A 16,614-nucleotide genomic window follows, 5' to 3' on the forward strand; every position below is an offset into this window, starting at 1 on the left:
GGCACATTTTTATTTTTAGAAAACATTAAATTAAGGCCCGGTTTACTCAATGCAGCTTAGTGTTAGGCATTATTGTAAAGAGTAATTGTATGGCACGTGGAAATGTTCAGTTCTAGAATTCACATAATTTAAACTACAAAATAATCTTCCAGTTAGCCCTGCTGGTTTGAATGTAATTAATTATTTTTTTTTGTTATTTTCTAAACTGCGCATTTTGTTTTTTTACACCCTTACAGTATACTACGTGGTAGAACACTATTAAGTGCCTTGTGTATATGTATATATACATATATATTTACGTGTATATATACTGAGCTGTTTCTTGCTATATGCGGACTATGCAGCTGCATTGGGCCCTGCAGCCACCAGGGTTCGTTTTTTATTTTTTACTGTTTTTGAATCGTGGGTTAAAACTGTTTTGTTATGCTACCTTGTTACCTGCTGCATCATCACAGAATATATGAAAAAGTTAGGAATCTCTACCTCGAGTTTGAAAAAAATAGGGGCCACCAAATAGTATCTCGCATAGGGGCCCCAAACAGCTAGAAACGGCCCTGTATATATACGTATGTATATATATATTATTCCATGTGGGTTCAAAAGGAGGTTTTGACTTCATACAACCTGAAAGGCAAGGAGCTGAGGTCAAGTAAGATATTATGTACAACACCTTTTTTCCCCTCCTTCCTTTCTTCAGTAGATAAAACGTATTCATGTACATTCATACTTCTGCGTGTTCACATCCTTCTGTGACAGTCGACCTGGATATAAAACCAAAACGGCTCACACTACAGATCCTTGAGAGTGTGGAAAAAAAACCGGGGGGGCCAATTGACTCAAGTGTCCATGGAGACTTTGGCAGAAGCTAACGGCTGTTAGCATGTAGCATAACAGCAATGAAAAGATGGGGATGATTGACTGTTGCTTTGAGATACACGTCTCACGCTTGATTAACAGCTGATTCCATACGTTTGTACGTCCGTGCACGTGCGTGCGTGTTAGCTCTACATACACACACACACACACACAGTGAAGTGTAACGCTAATGCTAAGTGCTCCTTGTTTCTCCTCGTCAAGTGCACAGAACACTCTGTGAGGGACTGACGTTCACAGTTCATATTTATCCTGTTTCTTCATCGCTGGAAACAATATGATGATGGTGGTGGTCATGATGATGATGATGATTTCAAACTGGTTACTGACACATTAAACAAGTCAGTGCCCCCCCCCCCCCCCCCCGCTGGGATTAGATTCTCTTGATTCACATCCAGAACTTTTCAGCAAAAAAAAAAACTAGAAACAAAAAATACATCAAATGAGCTAAAGAAGTTGCCTCCAGTGATTTTTCTCTCTGTGGGGGAGGGAAAACTTAAGATGCCTTAACTTAGTGCAGCACATCATGTCTTTATATTGAGGTTTCATGATTGATGTTTGATGAGGCGGAAAAAGGGAAAAACGTGGAAGTGGAAGAACTCAGCGGGGACGTCGCTTTTAGCGTGAATCTGTGGAGGTGGTGTGGGGTGGGTGGGGGTAGAAGAAGAAGAAGAGGACCTTAATGACCGCCGCTGGAGCCTGGTGGGTTGTGAATCCAGTCGAGGACGATGAGCGACAAGCTGCCAATCATGAATATGATTCCCACGACCAGGAAGATGGCTGCCTGCAAAGTGGAGACAAGACGGAGAGGGATTGAATGTGTGCTGACGCACAGCAGGAGGCTGCTGAGGGTGGAAAGTGATACAGTGAGAAAGCTGTAGGTGTGTGTGTGTGTGTGTGTGTGTGTGTGTGTGTGTGTGCGTGTGTGTGTGTGTGTGCACTCTTACCCCGATCTTCTGTGGGGAGCGTAATGGGATTGATTTGACCAGGCGGAGGTAAAAGGCAGCAGGTAGGATGAAGATGAGCATGGTGGCCGCCGAAGAACCTGCAACAGAGAGCAGAGGGAAAGGTTGATTCAGCCAATCAGAGAGCAGCATTCCACACACAGAGAACAAGAACGTTCACATTTATACATTTTCACCCAGAGTAAACAAAACTAAAGTGTTGAACTGTCACCTGAAAATTGTACTTTACATCAGCGTGGGAGTGAAGTATTGTTTTTAGAGGCTCCGTGCGTCTGTTTGTGTTTCCATACTTACACTTGCCAATATGAACAATAGAGGCCGCCAGAGGCTTGTTGCGTGAATGGGGTGAAGTCTGCCATCTCTGATTGGCTTGTTTATGTTGCATTGAGGTAAAATTCCACATTTGAAAAAATACTTTTCTAGTATAATTAGCTACTGAAGCCAAGTTTAAGTCACTGTTACAGTTTTCTGACAATAAAAACTCCTTAACTGATATATTTGGCCCTTGTTTCAAGCCATTTTAACATACTGTATCTATAACCTTCTCCAGGGGAGCTTATTAAATATCAGAACGTTCTGTCACTGTGTGTGTGTATTGTGAGTTTGTGTTTGCAAGTGGTTACACACACAGCGGACACAACCTCCAGTGTTTATTTAATATCAAGGACACTCTTGAAATGAAGGTGCAAATCGGGCCTCGACTGCAACCGTTTTGTAAGCTGGGACTCACCGATGAAGCCGAAGATGTCTCTGATCGTCGGGACGAAGATCACCAGCAGGTTGTTGAAGGCCAGAATCACCAGGGCGATGAGCAGGTGGCGAGTCCAGCTGAACTCCCGACCGCTGAACAACAGAGTCGTGATGGAGGAGCGGATCTGCGGAATACACGCGTATTGACGTTTAAAGTTTTGTCAGAGAAGCCAAGCATGTAACGGAACTACTTCTACCAGAAAGGATGTAAACACTCTTCACAACTCTGCCATTTTCTCCTTCTTTTTAATTTATGCATCAAGGTTCGAGCGGGCCGAGCTGCTGCAGAAACATGGTGGTGCAAGATAGTGGCCTCCATAAAGCAAAGCCCTTACCTAAGGTGCTTATTCTAAGGCATTGATTCTCAAAGTGCGGCCCGGGGGCCAATGGCGGCCCGCAGAAACATTTCTGGCGGCCCGCAATAAATTACAGTTGATAGTTTTAATCCAGGAGCTACTAAGCTTGTTAAATGTTTATTGGACATTACTGGATACAGACCAATAAGTGTAAACAAAAATACTGGGTATTTACCTGGTTTCTATATGGTGAATTTTAGTGTATTATTGGGTTATAAGCTGGTAATAAGCAGGTAGCTACAGCCCCCAATTACTGGCTATTTACCCAGTAAATATATGGTAACAGAAATGTGTTACTTGGTATTAACCTGTAATTAGAAGGTAAGAACAATGGCCAAAATACTGGGTAATTACCCAGTAAATTATAAAGCGTTATTATATTAAGGCTTAAATTATATTAACACTTAAATTACTTTATATTAACGCTTATATTACTTAACGCTAAACTGTAGAACTGCAATCAAATGGGATTTCTTTCTGTTTTTTCCATCTTTTTTTTTTCTTTGGCGGCCCTCAGTCTAATGTTGGGTTCCTAAATTGGCCCTCAGGTATAAACACTTTGAGAACTCCTGTTATAAAGCTACAAAAACCAATATTTTTTAAAATAATTATTTTAAAGTGATTATTTGCGGAAACAAACCTCCTTATGGGTATTTAATTTCCCTCCTAAATGATACACACTGGACCTTTATGGTATATGACAGTGTTTTCTGCACATGCCGTCTGTCTATGTTTAAGACATGACATGAACAGCAGTCTAGTCTGCAGAGTGTCAGCTGGCCTGTGCCTGAGATGGATTCCCACACTTGGCCTTGACTGAAATGTGTCAATCCTGTGAAGTTAGTGTGTGTGTTTGTGTGTGTGTGAGAGGGGGGGGGTAACTTGGGAGAACCTGGAGATCACAGCTCAGATGCCTGGTGCTGCTGGGCCACAGACGGCCTGTTGGAGCCACTAGTGGGTGAAAGGTTGGCAGTATCAGGTGAAACCTGAGGCACAGGGAGCTCACAGGACGTAGGGGGAAGGTTAAAGGGGGCGGTGCTTATGGCACCCATTGACAAAGGCATGGGATTATCTCCCACAGTGCAATGGAACCATGGGATTGCATCAGCCGCCTGTGAGAGGAGGATGGACTTGCCAGTAAGTGGGAGGTGTGTCTTTACAAAAAAAAGCTGCTATTGTATAAGTCGCCTTTACCTCCTACAAGCCTGTCTTCCTTCCTCTTTTTAGTTACTAGTACTAAATTAAGGTAGATCAGTCGCCATGACAACACATTTAATTAGAGCCGTGGCAGACTCTCTTAAACAGTGTGTGCAGAAGTTATGTCATTATTTAATGAGCCTGGAAAGGACAAGACGAGCTGTACATCTTCTGCTTTCTGCACTGAGAGCTCCACATGCCTTCTGCTTTGTCTGCCTTTCAAGTTGAAACAAGATTCATATACAGTCAGTTAGTGGGTGCACCCAAAAAAAAAATCACATTAACTGGGTTTTCTGCACTGTCAGATTGAGCCAAGCAACCTCCTCCACGACAGGAGGAGGCACCGCGGTGACGCCTGCCCTTTAACATCGACACCCAAAGAAACGTCTTCTTTGACAGATACAGTAATAATGATCTTTTCTTCTGTAACTCCACAAGTCCACCTTCTCTCTCTCTCTATGCACCAGTTGCATAATTACGACTAAAACTCAGACTTAGGCGTGGTATTTCTTTCCAAGGCTTCAAACTATTCAGCACGTGGCTGCTAACTGGCGCAAAGGCTTTGGAGTTCAGTGTGCGATGTTTGCACATTTTTAGACACATAACACACGGGGGTATGTGGACAGACGAGTTGTAGGCAGACAAATCTGGAATCGGCCAGGTTCTAAGACCAGAGCTGCTCCTGCACAGTTGGCCCAAACCAGAAACAGATAAAAGCAAAAACACCTTTTTCGCTTTAAACCGGTTTGACTGAAAACAAGGGTTGTGTTTTCTTAGAGTCAAGATTTCTGCACACGTCAAAGTGCAAGTACACAGGACCGGAGTGGAAGCAGCAGCCACACATTTGAATTACAGCAGATACAGAGCGAGAGACAGGCATATTGTAAAAGTCCCTTTTCATGGGTATTAATATGAGCAGGAAACAGTGTCGGCGTGTTTTTAACAACACAAGCAATGAACCATAGCTTTAAATGAGCTTCACTAGCATGTCAACAAGCGTCTGCAGCATTTCAGTTCCACAATTCCACAGCTGAGGCACACAGATGGTGGCAGTTTAAAAAAAATTAAAATAAATAAATGATGAGGTTTGTTCAGAAGCTTTACAAGTGCTTTATCAAACATTGGCATATATTACACTTGATAGAGGTTAGTATGTGCGAGCAAAATGTCAAAGGTCGTACGCAGCTTTATTTAGACACCCATGAAACCAATGGAAGTTTCAATTTACAGGTTTAAGACAACACAGAAATAGGAAAAAAAAAACCTGTCTACAGAGTGGCTGAAAGTAAGTTGGACATTTTGTATATATATATATTGTGATTTCAGACATTATTAAATATTCTTGTTTTTCATTTTAAACATTGACTAAAAATAGTTTATCTATTTACTTGTTCTTCATGTAAGTGTTAAAAAAACATTTTAACAGTGTAATTACATGTGATATAATGGTAATAATGGACATTAAATATGAGCCACTTTTTGTCTCAGTGGTTGTAATAAAGCTGGTTGAAATGTGATCATTTTTGAATTATCAATGCAAAAGGTTAAAGGTGATTAAAGGACACATCTAAGCTTATAGTATTACATGCTAATAATGACATGCAGAACTACATGATGGCGGCATTTCAAGGTGACGCTGGAGCTGTTATTACGCTCATCTTCAGACCTCTACCATGGATTCATGAATCCAGCAGTGAGCCTGAGAACTGGGGCATGTTTGACTCCTCACAAAGCCCTTTCATTATGAACTGGATCCTGCTAAAGCCTAATCTGGCCTCCCTTTACAGCCATCCTTCACGTGACTGCACAACCTACACACACACACACACACACACACACACACACACAGGTCCACACCTACACTTGTATTTTCAAACACCCACACGCACACATTCTCTCCTCTCCCATGAAGTACTTCGCCACCTGAGCCAAGGACAGCCACAGACAAAGCTATTGTTAATCTTCTCCACGAAGGTCAACGGCATTTCCCTTCAAGATGAAGGTCAGATCTATCTGAGGGACGATTCTTAAATGTCAAATGGAAACTTGGCAGAGCGACTGTGGGACTAAGTAATTCTTTTCATCCAAAGTCTGACACGTCTCCAAGTTCTTCAATCTACGGTTAAATTATGGCGAGATTGAGCACCGGTCAGTCAAATGAAACATTCCCAGAAAACCACGGCCGTTTCATTCCCACTGCCACCGTCTCTCAGCAGGTCCTCGTCTTCGCGAGCGTAAAAACAGGATGTGACTCACATTGTGCCTTTTCCATGCAGGTATACACAAAGGAAAACCAGTTTTTAAAACAACCTCAGAGTGAACAAGCGAGTATTAGCACAAGGGTGTTACTGATCTTTTCATTGTGCTCCACCTCACTGCTGCTCTTTTTTTTTGCTGCATCACCTTTCAGGCTTGTGTTCAATTACACAGCAGCCTGCGTCTGTTTCCACTATAATAACACGCTGTCTTTATTGTGAGCGTTATTCAAAGTCACACACACACGCACAAATATTCAGCGCAGTAACTACATGTTTGCCGTTCTCCTGACTAGACATAATCACAAATCACCAGTTTGTCATCTTCGTTGTATAATCTGTGTCATATGAAAGACAACCACCAGTGCGCGCTGACTAAATTTAGGTGATGTGGCTGCCGACGTGATTAAATAAAGTTCACCCACATCACCCACATTTAGGGAGGACTGTGAGAGGTTGGCGTTCCTGCTTTCCTCTGCTGTCAATAAAATGCACCCCCTCTGTCTCAATGGTTCTGTCCTTTAATCCCCCTGAAGGTGGCGGTTAGGGTGTGGGTTCTCCCTCTGCGAGGTGGTAAACTTCCACTGCAGAGAGACGGGGGAACCTCGGTCACATTTCCTGCGACAGAAAAAGCAGCAGCGTCTCTTACTCTGAGTCTTCTGATCGCTCTCTGTGTTAATTATAGAATGAGGAACATCATGGAAGAGCATGACTATATGACTATGAGACAGCTCCTGTATGAGAGTTCAAACATAATTAAAGGGGTGAACACTTATTTCCATTTATGTATAAATGCATGTGTGTGTGATGTCCAGCTGTGTTTTGGTCACTGCTGCATCATTCTGTCATTTCCCTGAGACTGAAAATCGCATTGAATCTGCTGCCATCCAGTGGACACTGCCTGTAACCACACCTCAGTCTCAACAGCAACACAACTGCTGTCATCTGGTGGCACACTTGTGTCACTACAACCACAAAAAAAAGACAAGAATAAGCAGCTGCTTCTCTCTCTCTGAGTGTGTGAAAGTTGCTCAGGCCAGCAGCCATCTTTCTTCTCCTTGTGTCAGATTAGGGCCAACGCTAAAATTAGACCATGACCATATAAGGTCAGGGAAGTGAGAAGAGAGTGTTGTGTGACTGAGACAAAATAGTTTTGGTGGCTGGTCATCGAGCGCAAGACTGACAGAGACTTTGGCTCCATCTTGTGAAAAAAGCCAGTGAACACTGACCAGACACATTATTATGTGTTCATGTGTGTGTGTTGGTGAAATGAAGGGGTGTGGCCATGTTCACACTCAGCCTGTGTGTTTTGGGATTTCAAATGACGACACAAGAGAGAAGTGCCAAACTGAATAGTATGTTCTTTTTCACCTGCCAGGAAACAAACCAGCCTCATCCAGAAAATGACACTGACTCTGCATAAAGAACCCCAGAGAGGCTGCAGTGTTTGGTGTCAAGATCATTGAAATTACAAGGGTGGAGTATGTTTGTGAGTTTATCTGAGAAACGTGTTTGTGCGCTCTGACGTCAATAAGGCTACGCCAGCGCTCAGCGAGACAGACGACAGAGGAAGGCGGCGTGTTTGCGCTGGTACTTACGGGGAAAAGCACGATGGGCACGGTCAGAGTGACGGCAGTGAGGACCGCCAAACGCACCATCAGCAACAGGGTGTCGAACTTATACACCTTGGTGAAGGTGTGGAGCAACTCTGCTTCTACGCTACCTGTGACGGGGGGGAGGAAAAAACACAACACTGGTTACATGAATGGAATAAAAGAGTCACGTCACTCCTTCATAATGGTGACATCAACTAGGGCTGTAACGATATGCGTATCGAAATCGAAATTGCGATACTCAGAGCCACAAACCTGTGTCGTGGTGTGAGAAACAGAATCGCGAAACGCCCTTTCTAACTCCCAGTTATTTTTCCAGTCAGCCACATGATATGAGCTGTTAGTCCTACCAAACTTATTTTTATTAGGGGTGTCAAATTATTGCGTTAATTGTGATTAATTAAAACTCAAACCCACAGGAGCAGAAAAAACCTGTTACAACGCACACATTGAAAAGCGGCACCGGAGCGTCAGCGTCATTATGTAAACAGCGGAGAATTCACAGATTCTAACGGTACCATTTTTATCACTCTACGAACAAGATTCACAGATCCAGCCCCAAAATAAGAGCAAAACAACAACTGACTTTCAAAAAATTCAAGGAGAAATGTTGTCTTACCTTTGCTGTTTATCTAAACAAGTTATTTCCACCAGAACAAAACTGCTTCTCATGAAGAACTACACTTCCCAGCATGCTTTGGGGACAAATCCCAGTCTGATTGATCATTTACTTTGTATTTTTCAACAGTATTATTTTGTTACAAAAAAGAGAGAAATCTTTGGTTATTTATTTATTTATTTATTTATGTTCAAATCTGTTCACAGTGTTCCAAAATATTTGTTATTAAATGTTACATTAAGTTGCTATATAAGTAAATGTTGTTTAAATAAAATGTTTTTTAAATAAAAAAACTGAACTGTGGGTCAAAAATTGTGATACGAATCGAATCGTGAGTTTATGTATCGTTACGGCCCTAACATCAACACATTCAAGCTGACAAGGTTAGCCTTTAATTAACGCTCAAATAAGAATGAATTTTTCAAGAAAAAAAACAAAGATTGACTGTCCGTTCGTCATCTTTGGCCTGACATCATGTCAGATGTAACACTTTTAATCTACACATCAAGCATCGTTTCTTACCATAAAATGTGAGGTAGCCAAACAGCGCTGACAGCATGTACATGACGAGCATCGCCATGATGGACAGGTTGGAAACGTTCTGCATCCTTTTCCTGCTGCGACTGGAAAACGAAAAGACACATTCACACTTACTCACTTTTAGAAGGTTTGGAGTTGAGGGTAAATTTGTTGTGCCTCGTTTTGTCTTGGTTTGTCTGCTCTGTGCTATTGTAGGAACATGACTTTGTGTAGGAGTTTCACACATGAATTGGATGAATTCTTAGTTTTGAATTGTGATTACTACATTCCATTATGCCTAATCATTAAGGATTTAGAGTCCCTGTTCACAGTTATGTTTTGTTGTATAGGTATGTTTAGGTATTTGTCCAAAACCCTGCTACACTAAAGACAATCTGCAAAGCTTGATAATGAGTTTATGTGTGATAGACTTAGTTTGTTTCTGAAAGGGACAGCACACTTACTCTTTCAGCTCACTGTAGATGGGCAGGACTTCAGGATGGCAGACGAAGGCAAAGGCCAGGATTGGGACAGTGTACGCTGTCTGTGGGGAGATAGCAGAGAAATGGACGAACACATTAAAGACACAAATAAAAACATGCAGGTAGAAAAGATAAGATAGTCCTTTATTTGTCCCGCAGTGGGGAAATTTCCACCACAGTGCAATTCATCAAAAATAAAAATGTATTAAGGTGTCTTAGGGTGCTTTCACACCACACACATATAATCTTGGTACTTTGGTGCGCACCAGATCAACCGGCGGCTTTATCCGCCCTACTTTGGTACGGTTCCTCTGGTGTGAAAACAACCAAACCAAATGGAACGAAACGGTATAGTTTAATGCATTATGGGCATGACACGAGATACGGGACTACCCCGAATTTCCACCGGGCACATCAGCGACACGGAACATCAGGGCCGCGGTTTTGCGCCGTCCTCTGCCCAGCGTCAATCCCAACCGGGCGCATTGGAAGCGCGGTGGAAATCAGGGGTTAGTCTGGTTCCGGTGCCGATGATCTTCTCGGTCTATTTTGGTTCCTTTAGAAATATGAATATGTGAAAGCAAACTGTACCCACGTCTACTACATTCCCACATTTTTCTGACTGGTGCAGACCAAAGCAATCGAACTGTAGGTGTGAAAGCGCCCTAAATAACGAAAGGCCAGTTTTTTCAATATAAATCTGTTCCATCCCTGTTCTACAGCTTATGTCCAATTTGCATGTGTTTGGACTGTGGGAAGAAACTGGAGAACCCAGAGAACCCCCCCCCCCCCCCCCCCCCACACACACACACACAGGGAGAACAAAAGCAGATTGACAAGATTTTAAATAAAAGAAAAGAATAATGTAAAACATACGGCTTTAGCAGTGCCCTCGTACACAGTCGCTGTAAATATATACTTAAAAATATTCAATTCAGCTTAAAAAAAGAACGTTCTGCCACAGCTGTGTATGGCTCTTGTGTCAACAAAAAAGCCTCAGCATGTCATGATTTATGATAAAGACCATTACACACACCCTAGAATACCCAACCTTAAACAAACATGTCTCCACTAATGCTTGGTGCTTTTGTTTCCTTTGGGTAACTTGTACATTCCTCTGTTCAAGCCCCTTGATGACAAATTGACAATTGATTAATATAGCGTTGAAGTCTTCTGGCGTTAAACTGAATGGGGGAACATTAATGTCTGCGTGTGAATGACACACCTTTAAAACAACCTCTTCACCTTTAAACAAGGTTATGTTTGGACACAATGTTGCATGTTTGGGTTCAGTCAAAGGTTGCACACCCTGCCGCTGACCCCACTGTACCTGTGAGTTGAAGATGAAATATTTGGGCGTGCACTTGTCGTCGTCATCGGGGTGAGGCTCGAAGTGGACACCGGTGGAGTGGTGAGCGTCGTGGCTGCCCGGCACCGACGGGGAAACATCGGCGCGGGAGAACTCCATGGAATGGTTTATGGCGTACATCCCCGACATGTCCGAGGAGTTCATGCTGAGGTTGGACGAGTGGTGGCTCAGGAAAGGAAGAGGACAGGGCACCTGCGTCTTTTTGTAGATAATCTGGAAAATAATGACACGGAGTTAAGGTCAAATGAGGTTTATAAGAGCAGTGAGAGTGAATCAAAGCACCAAAACAATAAGCTGAAGAGCAGTTAAGGGCATTTCTACCAGGCAGTACAGCACAGTTCAGTTCAGTTCAGCTCATCATTGCACAACATGAAACCCATTTTCTACACTCTTAGAAATAAGGGTTCCAAAAGTGTTCTTCTACAAGGGCTGAGGTTTTACCTGGAACCATTTGCTTCTGAAAAACCCTTTCCCGAACATAACACTAATGGTTCCAGTAAGAACCATTTTGATCCAGAGAACCCTTTAAAACCTCTTTACGGAATAAAGGGTTTAAAAGTGTTCTTGGTAACACTAAGGGTTCCAGGTGCCCTACATTCTTAAAAATTAAAGTGCTTAATAGAACGATATAAGGTTCTTCGGCTTGTCCTCATAGGAGAACCCTTTTTGGCTCCAGGTAGAACCTTTTTAAAAAGGTTCTACCTGGGGGTTTTAAAGGGTTCTCTGGATCAAAATGGTTCTTAGCAACTTTTGCTGCTTTTCAGAAGTTCCAGGTAGAACCTCAACCGATTTGGAACCCTTATTTCTAAGAGTGTAGTGAAGTTATGCAGTAGAATGGAAAACCACAAGTTTTAATGTACTGTACACGCTTATAAACAGTAGCTGACACAGCTATCACTGTCCAGCCATCACACACGCAAACTTGTGATCGGAAGTCCAGCTCTTTTCAAAGATATAGCTCTTTTGGCCCGGCTCCCTTAGAAGAGCTACTAAATGGCTCATCATCACTAAGGGTGAAATCCAATTCCTTGCTTAACCCTCAATCTTAATCCTCAATCTCAAAATTGTGCACTCCCTCTAGTGCAAGTGCTGTCCCGATTCTCAGAAAAATTAAGTTGAGGGGCAAGTTTAAGGGCTGTATCGCCCTCAATATTGAGATTTTCCGACACCACCCTTGGGAGCAAGGGCTACCCAGAATGCATTGCGTGTATCCACATAAGAAAGATGGCGTCGAAAGCAGCGAAGCGAGACACGCGATCGTTTGCTATCGTTTACTTATCAATAAGCCGTGGTGTGTGGTAACTGTCAGCTGAATATGTCTGTGGTTGTGGTATTTGTATGAGTATCATCTTATAACTAACTGACAACCTAATAACTTGACTGAAATAAAATAATAAATAAATAATCGTGACGTAAATGTGTTCTTCTTCTTCTTCTTTTTTGGAGTTGACAGACTCCAAAAAATACACAGCTTTCACGTTATTCTGCCCCCCGCAGTCTGAAGACGTATATGCATTTAAGGGGTGTCCCATTTCTAAGTGACAAAAAAAGGAATTGGAATTGGCCCTTAGTCTCACTCAGAGCGTTTTTTAAATCAGTGTTTTCATAAAAGTCTCATTTTTATGCATTTTTTTCATTACAAAAAAATACACCTCACCTAACCAACCAACCTAACCCTGCACTGTGCTTTGCAGTCTCCCATATCTTTGAAATGCAGCCAGATGCTGCTTCTTTTTCGGTTTTCGCTCATTTCTCAATATTTCACTGATGAGCTCTCTGTCGCTCTGTATGAAGCTGGCCTGTACCACCACACTGGCTGTCTTCGAAGGGTCCCTTCCTTCTTTTACATAATGGTATGATCCTAGACTGTCCTCGCATGGCCTTGGCCGCATGGTGTGCCCATCGAAATAAAGTCCCACGGCGGAAGACTCGCCTCTTAGAGCCGGCTCGTTCATGGACGACACATCACTAATGCAAACCAGAACAGATGATACTGTTCCAAACCGCACTGACACCCTTTACAACTCTTTAAAAATCGAAATGCAAATAATTGCGTTCACAAACTGAACTGTTATGTACTGCTTTGGTGGAAACAAGGACTAACTGATGTATTTAATCCAGTCTGACTGTACAGAAATGTGTCAGTGTGCTTGTCTGTAGGCTAGATTAAGATTTTGACGGATAGAGAAGAACTGTGTGTTGATCAGTGTTGGCAGCTACAAATAAATCAAATCATGGGCACTGAGCAGTGTAAAAATACTTTCTGTTGAATGGTGAAGAGCGAGAGTGAGAGGGACCCCATCCTTTAAGCAGACACTGCTGGTTTTTCCTGGCACAGAGAATGTGTCAGAGGATCCCTCTCGCTCTGTCTCTCTCTCCCTGCAGTGGAAGTTTACTGCTTCAGAGAAGAGAGTGGAAAAAACCCAGTCGGGGAGATAGAGCGAATCACAAACCGTTTTTGTGGAAACGGTCCTCTATATGCGATGTGAAAAAAAATCCAGCTGGAAAAATGCTATTGAAACGAAAGCACTTTGTGGTAATAGATTTGAGCGTCTGTGTGTGGACAGATTTTGTCACCGAGTTACTACAGTTGCATAAATCAGGCTTTAAAATGGGTGGTGAGTACCAGTGGCACTGGGTTTTGAACGTAAACACGTTGACCAGTTCATAATGTCACACTGTTGGGGGAGGCTGAACTTACCACACCCAGGAAGAAGACCATGCAGGTGAGGGAGAAGCCACTGGTGTAGCCCAGGTAACCTATAGAGGAGAGAGAGAGAATCGAGAGAATGACATCTGTGGCCTTTAGTGATTGTACTTTAGTATTGCTGTTTGTCGCTGTGTTCTATCTGTGTAGCCGTCTATTTTAATTCTCAGATGTCAACAAAACTGACCTTTAAAAATAAGCTCAGATATCAGAATAAAAGGAAACGAAAGTGTTTGTGAGCAGGTCTGCAACAACATTCACTAAATTACTACATCACTACATCAACTTCTCTTAAATGTTTATGGTTTCTCCATATATATGAAAATAAAGCATTTAGTCGTTTTAGAACAAGTTTCATTTTGAGGTTTGGGAAAAGTTATCAACATTCAACAACTACTAATCGAGAAAATAATGAATGGATTGAGTTGCAAACCTACTTGTTAGCTTAAAAAATCACCAATGCAGTTGTGGCTTATCAAACTCAGTATTAGCTCAGTCAGCGCCCATTATCTGAATTACATCATCTGGGCCCTTGAATCTCCATATGTTGCCTGTCAGAATGAGCCAGTCAAAACACACGTATATTTAGTGTGTTACTTGGTTTCTGAGCTGACCACGTGCTAAACTGCAGAGTTACATTACTGGAACTCTAAGTTGACCGAGCTGACTCAGGGCCCGACTCGTGTTATGTTACCGACGCATGCGTGGAGCTGGTTTCAGGCAGCTGCTCGATCACGGACGCACCGAGACCTTTTGGCTTCAGGCTTCATCAAGTGAACATTAGACCTTATTAGGAGTCAGTCTGTACTTTTCCATGTGCATTTGAAGTGACCTGTGCTAGTTGACTAGTTGACAGGGACCATGTACAGAACCTGGTCTATACCAGAGTTCGCTAAAAAGGTAATTTGTGTCTGTGGTCAATTGTCAACTGACTACTGTTCTTCTCCCAGGGAAACTATAGACCAACTGAAGTGTGTCCGCCTCTGCTTCACTAGGTGGCGATATGCTCCCCTTTTAACTTCTCAGTATTATGTTTGACCTATTACATAACACACGAGAAGCACTTTAGACGGCAGCACGTTGTTAGCATGCCAAAATATTGAGTTCTATTCACTGACAAAGCATGAAGTGGGGCTTCTTCTCAGTTCGTTTGACTCAAAGGTCCCATATCATACCCTATTTCTCTAAGTTAAACTAGTGCCCTAATGAACTGTCTGTGACATGCTTTGGTCAAAATACCATAAGGATGAAGCACCACAGCAGTTCAATCACCCTGCCAAAACAGCCCTGTTCAGAACGCTCTCTTTAGTAGTATCTCTTTAAAAAAAAAGAAAAAAAGAAAAGTAAAACGAAATTTAAGGGACAGGAAATGACATCAGCCACAGAGGCTACTGGGAGCTAACAGCAGTTAGCATTTGGAAAAGTGATCATTTGCAGGCTCTAGCGGGCACACGTATAACATGTATCCACTGGACAGATAAATCCTCTGAGGCTGGAAGTTTGTGTAGAACTCTGTGCTGAATTTGCGGACTTCTGGTTTTCGCATACCGCTGCCCTTGCCAGCACTATTGTGTGTTTTACGGACAAAGCGGAGCTCTGCGAGACAACAGTTCCAGGAAGCTCATTGTGACGTCCCAGTGAGTGCCGAAGTCAACATTGCGTGTTTTATCTCCTGTACTTAGACTGAGGAGGACCACAAAACCATGAACAAAAAACTTTTTTCACGTTTTGCCGACTGAAAGGACCTCCAGAGTCCCAAATTAAATGATTAAAAAGTTGATTTTGCATAATATGGGACCTTTAACACTAGTGTCATGTAAATATAAAGAAATGTGTGGGATAGTGGGAGTACAACAGAATTGAATTTTGAACGCTTCACATTCATTTAAAGAGAACTTCTGCTCTAGTCTTACTTACCAAGATTCTTCAGGAGAGACAGGGGCAGAATGATTCCAATTGACACAAACACCACCAGGTAGTTTCCGTTCATGTACCATTCACTGCAAACATCACACACTGGTTAAAATCAGGGCAGATGATATAACATATGTGTACTATACAGCACACACACAGAGAAACACACTCACCCGGAGATTTCCTGTAAACCCAAGAAGGCTCGGATCACCTCAGGAAGCTCATACTTGACGATAAAGAGGTAGCTGGACATTGCTGCAGAAAGACAACAGGGGTAAATGTGGGTGGTTTTTGCTATATATACAGACACGTATATGAATCTGTCAAATTTGTTTCTTCAAAATCCTAATCCCAATTTTGTTGTTGTTGGTGTTTTCATCTGTACAATAGACACACAAAATAAGTTACTACCTCCAATGTTTTGCATGGTGATGGATATAAAAGCAGCCATTTTCCCAGGCCAGCCGAATGCTCTCTCCCCCAACTTTTCATAGATGAGGGATCCTGCCAGAACAGACAAGTAGAAATAATGCATTAATGATGAAGGTTTCACTGTGAGACGAGTATTTCACTAACAGTAGCTATTTTTCAGAAAACATATCCCTGTGGCTGAACCAGTACAATAAAACGTTTTTGGCCAGTTGTGTTTTAGAGTTTAGTGTTCCATTTGACCCTTCAGGGGAAATAAGAGATTTTACAAACCACCACCAGTGGTATTCAATTTTGTGTTTCAAAATAATCCTGGACCACTTTAGGGGAGGGGGGGGGTCCTGACCCCCAGGTTAAAGAAACCAGCAGTAACTTTCTACATCAGTCATATAGAAAACTGAAATAGTGAAATACCAACCTCCTTCTTTTGACGTCACAAGAAGAAGGTGTACAGAATACAGGGAGAGAATGGCGACGGCGATGAGGAGGATTCTGCAAAGAGATGTAAAGCAAAGTTTTATAAAACATCAGCTCTCACTGGTCAAAAAGCCCATTTACATCCAGAT

The 16,614-nt window shown here is 42.4% G+C and overlaps 1 protein-coding gene across 1 annotated transcript in view; it reads right to left on the bottom strand.

The window, feature by feature from the left end:
- Positions 1–1,245: 1,245 nt before the first annotated feature.
- The window catches only part of slc38a4 (solute carrier family 38 member 4), a 34,682-nt gene continuing 19,313 nt past the window's right edge, over positions 1,246–16,614 (bottom strand). The window contains exons 5-16 of the mRNA XM_083907306.1: positions 16,467–16,540; positions 16,031–16,123; positions 15,793–15,874; positions 15,623–15,705; positions 13,700–13,758; positions 10,960–11,211; positions 9,612–9,691; positions 9,151–9,251; positions 7,995–8,119; positions 2,569–2,713; positions 1,821–1,918; positions 1,246–1,657 (exon numbers count right to left, since the gene is read on the bottom strand). Of these exons, the coding sequence (XP_083763432.1) occupies positions 1,553–1,657; positions 1,821–1,918; positions 2,569–2,713; positions 7,995–8,119; positions 9,151–9,251; positions 9,612–9,691; positions 10,960–11,211; positions 13,700–13,758; positions 15,623–15,705; positions 15,793–15,874; positions 16,031–16,123; positions 16,467–16,540 (1,297 nt within the window). The 3' untranslated portion in view covers positions 1,246–1,552. The remainder of the gene's footprint in view (positions 1,658–1,820; positions 1,919–2,568; positions 2,714–7,994; positions 8,120–9,150; positions 9,252–9,611; positions 9,692–10,959; positions 11,212–13,699; positions 13,759–15,622; positions 15,706–15,792; positions 15,875–16,030; positions 16,124–16,466; positions 16,541–16,614) is intronic.

The sequence above is a fragment of the Microchirus variegatus genome (genome assembly GCF_963457635.1).
Source record: "Microchirus variegatus genome assembly, chromosome: 20".
Taxonomy (NCBI): domain Eukaryota; kingdom Metazoa; phylum Chordata; class Actinopteri; order Pleuronectiformes; family Soleidae; genus Microchirus; species Microchirus variegatus.